This window comes from Engystomops pustulosus, chromosome 10 (genome assembly GCF_040894005.1).
Source record: "Engystomops pustulosus chromosome 10, aEngPut4.maternal, whole genome shotgun sequence".
NCBI classification, from domain to species: domain Eukaryota; kingdom Metazoa; phylum Chordata; class Amphibia; order Anura; family Leptodactylidae; genus Engystomops; species Engystomops pustulosus.
The window spans coordinates 101,896,035-101,905,741 of NC_092420.1; the positions used below are offsets into that span (position 1 = coordinate 101,896,035).

Genomic DNA, 9,707 nt, shown 5'->3' on the forward strand with positions numbered 1-9,707 from the left:
TAAATGTTCCCCTTATACTTACCTTGCTCTGGTGCTCTGTGCAGCGAGGCTGGCGCACTATACCGCGGTTTCTCTGCGCAGACGCTGTAGTTACGGTATTTGCACAATGAGGCCGGGGGTGCAGCGCAGGCGCAGGGAATCTGTGCATTGTGGCTCATCTCTAGGTGAGTATAAAGTTTGGGGTTTTTTTATTGCGGCCACAGAAGGACTTGGAAAAGGGCAATTTGGGAGACTAAACCCCAGTCCATAAGGATCTGTGGGGTGTTTAGTGTCCCAAATTGCTCTGAGAGGTTCCCTTTAACCCGCCCTAAACATTGCCCCCTACAGACAACCAGGACAACATAACACATAATGGACATCCCCTTTAAGCAGAGGCCTGCACTGCTGTCACCTGCGTCTCTTCACGCGCATGCGCGACGGTGTTCCCGAGTCACGATGTCCGTCCAGATTCCAAAGTCGTCGCCACGCCCTCCGTTGGTCCGGATTGGTCCGGAGCGGTCATGTGGTACAAGGTGTAGGGCTAAGTGCGGTCACGTGGTTTCCGTGTCATCAAAAGTCCTTAAGTGGTCGGTGCAGCTCGGAGGCCGCCGTCATGTCCGCGCTCAGGGTGACCCGGGTAAGCTCAGCCTCCGCGTGCGGCTCATGGCGCAGTGACCGCAGATCGTCACCGGCTGTGGAACTACAAGTCCCAGCATGCTCTGCTGCAGACGTGGTGACCCTCACACTATCCAGCAGTCCCAGCATGCTCTGCTGCAGACATATTGGGGGGGGGGCTCTGCTGCAGACATGGTGACCCTCACACTGTCCAGCAGGGGCTGACCTGTGGCACTACAAGTCCCAGCATGCTCTGCTGCACACATGGGGGGGGGGGGGGGTGCTTCGGACATGGTGACCCTCACACTATCCAGCAGTCCCAGCATGCTCTGCTGCAGACATATTGGGGGGGGGGGGGGCTCTGCTGCAGACATGGTGACCCTCACACTATCCAGCAGTGGCTGACCTGTGGCACTACAAGTCCCAGCATGCTCTGCTGCACACATGGGGGGGGGGGGGTGCTTCGGACATGGTGACCCTCACACTATCCAGCAGGGGCTGACCTGTGGCACTACAAGTCCCAGCATGCTCTGCTGCACACATGGGGGGGGGGGGGGTGCTTCGGACATGGTGACCCTCACACTATCCAGCAGTGGCTGACCTGTGGCACTACAAGTCCCAGCATGCTCTGCTGCACACATGGGGGGGGGGGGGGGGTGCTTCGGACATGGTGACCCTCACACTATCCAGCAGGGGCTGACCTGTGGCACTACAAGTCCCAGCATGCTCTGCTGCACACATGGGGGGGGGGAGTGCTTCGGACATGGTGACCCTCACACTATCCAGCAGGGGCTGACCTGTGGCACTACAAGTCCCAGCATGCTCTGCTGCACACATGGGGGGGGGGGTGCTTCGGACATGGTGACCCTCACACTATCCAGCAGTGGCTGACCTGTGGCACTACAAGTCCCAGCATGCTCTGCTGCAGACATATTGAGGGGGGGCTCTGCTGCAGACATGGTGACCCTCACACTGTCCAGCAGGGGCTGACCTGTGGCACTACAAGTCCCAGCAGCATTAATGCCCTGCAGTGTCAGAGTTCCTGTCCATCTCTGCTTGCTGTCAGTGACTGGTGGCCAGCATGTATGTAGTGAGCTGCAGTTCTGGTACAGTTGCACCATGTTGCAGAAGCCCTTGTCGTGACGCTATGTGATACAAGGGCTTTGCCATGTACTGGCTGCGTTTGGCGCTGATGTGAGGCGTAACATAACCGCACTGTGTGTATCCGCTTATTACATCATTGGATGCAATTGTGACGAACCCTCAGCAGTTAGAAGGAAGTGATCCGGATTGTTTTGCTGCCATGTTTATGTTTTCAGGATCTCAGTTGCTTCCAATGAATAGGAACCCCCATAGATGCAGACTGCCCCCGGTGCTATGTACAGGCAGTCCCCGGGTTACATACAAGATAGGGTCTGTAGGTTTGTTCTTAAGTTGAATTTGTATGTAAGTCAGAACTGTATATTTTATCATTGTAATCCCAGCCAGAACTTTTTTGGTCTCTGTGACAATTGGATTTTAAAAATGTTGGGTTGTCATAAGAACCAGGAGTAACACTAAAGCTTCATTACAGACGCCTGTGATATCTGTTATAGCTGTTTATTGTAGCCTAGGACTAAAGTACAATAAATTACCAATATCCAGAGGTCCGTTTGTAACTAGGGGTTGTATGTAAGTCGAGTGTTCTTGAATAGGGGACCGCCTGTATAGTCCCTGGTGAGATGTGTGATCACACCTTTGTGTACGGTGTTAGTAGCAGCAGGACTGTGAGAACACTTTCCACTGTACAATCCTGGAATATTAATCCACATGTCACAGTCCCGCTGCTACTAACACCATAAACAAAGGTCTGATTACACATCTCTCCAGGGACAATACATAGCACTGGCTGCAGTCCTACATGGTTACATCTGCTGACAGGTTCCCTTTAAGACAATCTGTGTCCTTTGTGAAGGTCCCGTCTGGGTAATAAGCCGATTACACGGTGTCCTGGGCCGGGATTATTGTCTGGATGAATTGGTCCATGTGGATCATGTAAAGGGGCAGTCCTGCTCTCTGGGGGTCTTCCTGTGCCCCCCGTGTGACACAGACGTCAGTGCTGCCCCTGTGGCCTTGTGCTCCTGTAATAATTTATATCAGTTCACGTTTCTGGAGCAAAGGTTACACAAAGTCTTGTGATGAGATTACATTACTGCCTCCACTGCTGCGTAACTCGCTAGTAACCCCTTCATTACTGCTCCCATCCATCGCTCACAGGTCTGTATGGTAGACTTCCCTTATAGCTAGACAGAGCTGACCACCAGGAGCCTGGGAAAGCTGGGTTCTGACCATTACTGCCTCCATTACACCTCTTCTTCTAGATCTTATAGTATATTTCCATATGATTAGACGGAGCTGTCCATCAGGAGCCTGGGAAAGCTGGGTGCTGACCATTACTGCTTCCATTACTCTTCTGTCCAGGGTTCCTGAGATCTCCATCTGACCCTTGTGCGCTGTATTTTTAGCGGAATAAACATAGAATCCAGAGGACGTTGCTAAGATCGATGGGAGGTGGATTTTGACATCCAACTTTTCATGAAACTTTCCCGCCTTCACATTTCCCAAATTCTGTTTGCTGGGTGTCTAGGAAAGCTGGGTGCGATCTGAGTTTTGCAAAAGTGTGGGAAAAAAAGAGTATTTTACGGATATATATAGGAAGCAGATAGAATTGTATACATTATATAACTTGTATTTGTCTGTAGTTCCCCTTTCCCCGGGCGGAGGTCAGGTAGGTGGTCGGCATTATACTTACAGTCTCCTCTGGGAAACGATGCAGTGATCTACGGGTGTTAATATCCGGATCCTGCGTCCATTGGAGCGTCTGACGGATCAGCTGATGTTTGGAGCGACGGGTTCCCTTGGTGTCACTTATTTGCAGGGATGTATCCGGCGTCCTGGCACGATGTCACGTGCGCCCACATCCTGCTCCCAAGGAGCGCGGGTCACATCCGCACGGTGCCGGGCCTGAGAATCACAGGAGTAGGAGTAGCGAAGAGTTTGTATGCTCTCCGTGTATGTGTGGGTTTCCTCCAGGTCCTCCGGTTTCCTCCCACACTCCCAAACATACTGGTAGGTGATTAGATTGTGACCCCATTGGGGACCGATTTGGCAAACTCTGTGCAGCGCTGTGGTATCTGTGTGCGCCATATAAATAAAGGAATTATTATTATAGGATGCACAGCCTCATTCAGTTGTGTTCTGTACAGTGCGGGTGCTAGAAGGGCTAATGGGTGCAGGGTCTGGGGGCTGGACTCCCATGATCCCATAGTAATGGTCTATACCAAGAAAGGGACCAGAACCCCCCCCCCCCCCCCTTTTAGTCCCTCTACACTGCCAGGCAGTCCCTCTATGATACATACTCTACTGAAAAGAGATGTTTCCATTCTTTGGCAGCAAGCAGTGCTAATAAAATTGCAACACTTGAAGAATTGCTTCCCCATAGATGATGTTCATAATTATTTGTTAGGGGGTCTCTCTAGTGTTCTGGGGTGTATCCCTTTCCTTATGGTGATGTCTCTCCAGGTTCTGCAGAACATCGCCAAGACCGGTTGGAGATCACAGTCCACGGCCCCCCATGCCGCAAGCGCCGCCGCCACCTCCCACCCCGGCTTCAGCTTCGGTAAGTAGATGCAGATAATCGCATGACACATCCCAAAGGAAATCTGGCAATGGCTCAGCGATGCGAGGGCGCGATTCATTGCTGAACCGGTTCTGTGAGCGACCCGATTATACAGAGGGGAGGACTCCAATATCTATGGTTTATAATGACTGAAATAAGGTGTTAAAGGGATTGTACTTACATTTGGGGTTCTCCTCTGTCATATTGATCGGTGGGGGTTCTACTACAGAGAATATGGGTTCCAGTTCAGTAGAGCACCCCTTTAAGCATCAGCTCACCTTCTTGTATTTCCCCCTGCACAGAGCTCAACGAGCAGCAGAAAGAGTTTCAAGCTACGGCTCGGAAATTTGCCCGGGAAGAAATCATTCCTGTAGCCGGACATTATGACAAAACCGGGGAGGTGAGTGCAATGTGATGTCACCGCTGTGTAACGAGCGCGGTGTGATGTCACCGCTGTGTAACGAGCGCGGTGTGATGTCACCGCTGTGTAACGAGCGCGGTGTGATGTCACCGCTGTGTAACGAGCGCGGTGTGATGTCACCGCTGTGTAACGAGCGCGGTGTGATGTCACCGCTGTGTAACGAGCGCGGTGTGATGTCACCGCTGTGTAACGAGCGCGGTGTGATGTCACCGCTGTGTAACGAGCGCGGTGTGATGTCACCGCTGTGTAACGAGCGCGGTGTGATGTCACCGCTGTGTAACGAGCGCGGTGTGATGTCACCGCTGTGTAACGAGCGCGGTGTGATGTCACCGCTGTGTAACGAGCGCGGTGTGATGTCACCGCTGTGTAACGAGCGCGGTGTGATGAGATGTTCAGTAATGACCCTCTTCTGCTCTTAGTATCCTGTGCCCCTCATTAAGAGAGCCTGGGAGCTGGGACTGATGAACGGACACATCCCCGAACACTGCGGTAAGGACAGGTCTAGGGTCCTGAAGGCAACGTGACTTATAGTGTTACATGTGACCCTCTGATAACTTGAAATATTGGGACAACCCCTTTGATGTTTTGATCTCTGTTGCTATCTACAGGCGGCCTGAACCTTGGCATCTTTGACACTTGTCTGATAACAGAGGAGATTGCATACGGCTGCACCGGTATTCAGACGGCCATAGAGGCCAACTCCCTGGGGGTAAGTGTGTAGAGGACAAATCGTATAGTGAGTGCAGCTCTGGGGTATAATACAGGATAAGTAATGTCATGTATGTACACAGTGACTGCACCAGCAGCAGAATAGTGAGTGCAGCTCTGGGGTATAATACAGGATGTAACTCAGGATCAGTACAGGATAAGTAATGTCATGTATGTACACAGTGACTGCACCAGCAGCAGAATAGTGAGTGCAGCTCTGGAGTATAATACAGGATGTAACTCGGGATCAGTACAGGATAAGTAATGTCATGTATGTACACAGTGACTGCACCAGCAGCAGAATAGTGAGTGCAGCTCTGGGGTATAATACAGGATGTAACTCAGGATCAGTACAGGATAAGTAATGTCATGTATGTACACAGTGACTGCACCAGCAGCAGAATAGTGAGTGCAGCTCTGGGGTATAATACAGGATGTAACTCAGGATCAGTACAGGATAAGTAATGTCATGTATGTACACAGTGACTGCACCAGCAGCAGAATAGTGAGTGCAGCTCTGGAGTATAATACAGGATGTAACTTGGGATGATGATTTATTTTATTCTGCAGCAAATGCCGGTGATAATTGCAGGTAATGAGGCCCAGCAGAAGAAGTACCTGGGACGAATGACTGAGGATCCGCTGATGTGTGTGAGTGATATCTTATATATTGGCAGAATATGCAGTTACTGTGAAATTTTGTTAATCTGGCGACAGAATTAAGAAAATCTAACTGTGTATTTTGTATCTATATCTTTGTTTCTGTGTCGCCTCCTCCAGGCGTACTGTGTCACTGAACCCGGCGCTGGCTCCGATGTGGCCGGCCTGAAGACGAGAGCAGAGAAGAAGGGCAATGACTACATCATCAATGGACAGAAGATGTGGATCACTAATGGAGGCAAAGCTAACTGGTGCGTTCTGCAATGTCTGTATACGTGGTATATAGCAATCCTATAGCACAGAGGAACTACCCACAGGGGTTATACAGCTAATGGGCTGCAGCGTGGTGCCCAGGAGCACTGGATGCTAATATATAATACGCTGTATAATATAATATGTATAATGTGTCTGCTTGTATGTTTCAGGTACTTTCTCTTGGCCCGTACTAATCCTGACCCCAAGGCTCCAACAGGAAAAGCCTTCACTGGGTTTATTGTAGACGCTGATAGTCCCGGGGTACAAATTGGGAGAAAGGTGAGGACTTCTATACATCATCCTGAAGATTTTTGGATTCCTAATTTAGATAACATAAGGTGTGAATCCTCCACCTTCCTGGATAATGGCCTTTGTCTCGCTGCCTCTAGGAGATGAACATGGGGCAGCGATGCTCAGACACCCGGGGGATTGTATTTGAAGACGTCCGGGTTCCCGCTGAAAATGTATTAATAGGAGAAGGAGCCGGTTTTAAGATTGCGATGGGGGCGTTTGATAAGACCCGACCTCCGGTAAGAAGTTGGCGGCAGTGAGAAGGATACGGAGGGGCTGTGTGAAGGATACGGGGGGCGGTGGCTCTATGAAGGGTATGGGGGGCTATGTGACCCTAATCTATTGTGAACGTGTTGTAGGTGGCAGCTGGTGCCGTGGGACTGGCACAACGAGCCCTGGATGAGGCCACCAAGTACTCCCTGGAGAGGAAGACGTTTGGTAAAGTCCTCGCAGAGGTAAGTACATGTGATCATGTTGTGTCTTTACTTTGGAGCAGATGTGTTGGTTTTCACACCCGGCATCTTTCTCGGGAAGTATGCGGCAGATCTCTGCATAAGAAGCCGGAATAACCTTATTATCTCTCCTACTCACTTGTCCAGCATCAGGCGGTGTCCTTCTTACTGGCTGAGATGGCGATGAAGGTGGAGCTCGCCCGCATGGCGTATCAGAGGGCGGCATGGGAGGTGGACTCTGGCAGAAGGAACACGTACTACGCCTCTATAGCCAAGGCATTTGCCGGAGACATCGCTAATCAGGTGGCTTCAGACGCCGTCCAGGTATTCGGTGGAAATGGATTCAACAGTGACTATCCTGTAGAAAAGCTCATGAGGGACGCGAAAATCTATCAGGTAAGAGACGGGGAAACTAGGATTTTTTGGGTCTCTGTGACAATTGTTGGATTGTCAAAAGAACCAGGATTAACAATAAAGCTTCATTACAGACGCCTGTGATAACTGTTACAGCTTTTTATTGTAGCTTAAGGCTAAAGTGTATTAAAGGGAACCTGTCACCTACTTAAGAACACCTGACTTACATACGGACCTCTGGATGTTGGTAATTTAAAGGGAACCTGTCACCAGGAGACCCATTTTTATCCCTCCCCCAGTCCCCACAGAGCATAGTACATACACTGCCAAAGTGTTTTTGTATAAAAAATAGGTTTTACAGAAAAAAAGATCTGTTATATTGTACCTTTCATTAGCATCTGCTGTGTGACTAGGCACTCGTCCCCTGGGAGGGGCTGGAAAGGAGCAGCCCCCCCCCACCCTTGGGAAACAGCTCCTCCATGTGACCTTTTCAAATATACGAATAACTCCCCTCACTCGGGATTGGCTGTAGAGGAGCAGGGGGCGTCGCTAAGCCAAGTGATGGGTGTTTTCATATATTTGAAAAGGTCACATGGAGGAGCTGTTAACCAAGGGTGGGGGGAACTGCTCCTTTCCAGCCCCTCCCATTTGGCAACTGCCTAGTCACACAGCAGATGCTAATGAAGGGTACGATATAACATATCTTTTTTTTTTCTGTAAAACCAATTTTTAATACAAAAACACTTTGGCAGTGTATGTGCTATGCTCTGTAGGGACTGGGGGAGGGATAAAAATGGGTCTCCTGGTGACAGGTTCCCTTTAAATTACCAACATCCAGAGGTCCGTATGTAAGTCAGGTGTTCTTAAGTAGGGGACTGCCTGTATCTATGATATCGTACTGGGTTCCTCATTCTGTACATATGTATTTCATGTAATGCAGATCTATGAAGGCACAGCCCAGATCCAGAGACTCATCATTGCTCGGGAACATTTTGGGAGGTACAAAGAATGAAGAGTTAACGCCTGCCATGGACTGTTCTCCTACTTCACCCCCAGCCTTAATGACAAGTTTGGTTTCTTTGCTGCAGGAGTTTCCCTATAAATTTTATACCACTTTGTATGAATGAGCGGCTTCTTGATTGTATCCATCAGTTTTATAATGTTCTGTACAGTGTATGTATAGGTGTCATATCCCATGAATGTCAGGGCATCAGTGCGACCTGTGAAAATAAAACGGTCATGCGTCCTGAGGTGATGGAAAATAAAACACTTTAATATTCTGTGTGTTGTTTTTTGGTGTCTATTTTTATGGCCTGCTTTAGCATTTACTATTATCTGATTAGTGGAGATCAAAGTGAATGAGTCTGAATAATAGCAGAGCTGTTGTACCCCTGTAGCGTGTGTGTAGGTGTGCGACCCCCTACAGTCAGTATAAAAATTGCCTCTGAGCCTGTATCATCTGTAGCAAAATTGTGCTTAAATCATTGATCTGACGTACTGGTCTAAACTGTAATGTAATGTTAGACTGCAGGGAACTTGCTTCTGGAAAGTGGAGTTTAAAATCTTATTGCGTTTTACTGCATTTGTTATAATAGATTTTGGATTAATTGTATGAGGGTCTATAGAATGTAGATGTGTTTGTTTTGCCTCTGGCATCCCCTCACCACATTAGAATGGCTGCTGCCTGTCCTTCTGGCATCCAATTGTGACTTGTCGAGCTGTTGGACGCGGTCAGCCACTGATGCATTGCACCTGCGGCCATTGCTCTGCTCCTGGGCTGCTCTCAGCCGCTTCTCTGACTGACTGGTTCACACATTTCTGGAGCTTGGGACAAATATTGGTCTCGGTGCCAGAAATGTATCTGCACATCTTCACAATAATAAATATGTATCTCCTTTCCGAGAGCAAGTCGGTAACCAAGCAGTGCAGACACCGACACTTTATGTACATGTCACCCATTGGGCCACATTTATAAACCTAGTGCAGCCTGTACTATGTGCAGTTACTTGTGTTGCGTGCGATATATTCATCAGAACGCAGACACTTTATAAATACATGTGAAAAGTCCAAGAGAAAACTGGCGCAGACCCTGTGGACCATTAATGGGGAGAGCTCTGCCTATCATTATACGACTGTGACCAAGTTATTTTGGAGGAGCTCTGCCAATCATCATGAGGCTGAGGGGGGGGGGGGGGGGTAACAATCTTATATAGCGCCATCATATTCTGTAGCGCTTATACTTTACCATCCAATGTCCAGCTATAAATGAGTGAATGTCAGGGAACTCTACACATCATTATTAGTCTATAACTGA

At 49.1% G+C, this 9,707-nt stretch overlaps 1 protein-coding gene across 1 annotated transcript; it reads left to right on the forward strand.

The window, feature by feature from the left end:
- The first annotated feature begins 387 nt into the window (after nucleotides 1–387).
- ACADM (acyl-CoA dehydrogenase medium chain) lies at nucleotides 388–8,673 on the forward strand. Its single transcript, XM_072127114.1, has 12 exons — nucleotides 388–616; nucleotides 4,156–4,252; nucleotides 4,555–4,652; nucleotides 5,093–5,162; nucleotides 5,282–5,382; nucleotides 5,952–6,032; nucleotides 6,162–6,292; nucleotides 6,467–6,575; nucleotides 6,686–6,826; nucleotides 6,947–7,042; nucleotides 7,187–7,435; nucleotides 8,334–8,673. Exons 1-12 carry the CDS (start codon nucleotides 410–412, stop codon nucleotides 8,403–8,405), a joined length of 1,452 nt encoding a protein of 483 aa, XP_071983215.1. The 5' UTR covers nucleotides 388–409; the 3' UTR covers nucleotides 8,406–8,673.
- The last annotated feature ends 1,034 nt before the right edge of the window (nucleotides 8,674–9,707 follow it).

Coding starts and splice junctions, on each gene's coding strand:
- ACADM (XM_072127114.1), top strand. CDS start 410: ATGCGCGACGGTGTTCCCGAGTCACGATGTCCGTCCAGATTCCAAAGT. Junction 4,653..5,092: donor ATTATGACAAAACCGGGGAG/GTGAGTGCAATG, acceptor TTCTGCTCTTAG/TATCCTGTGCCCCTCATTAA. Junction 5,383..5,951: donor TAGAGGCCAACTCCCTGGGG/GTAAGTGTGTAG, acceptor TTTATTCTGCAG/CAAATGCCGGTGATAATTGC.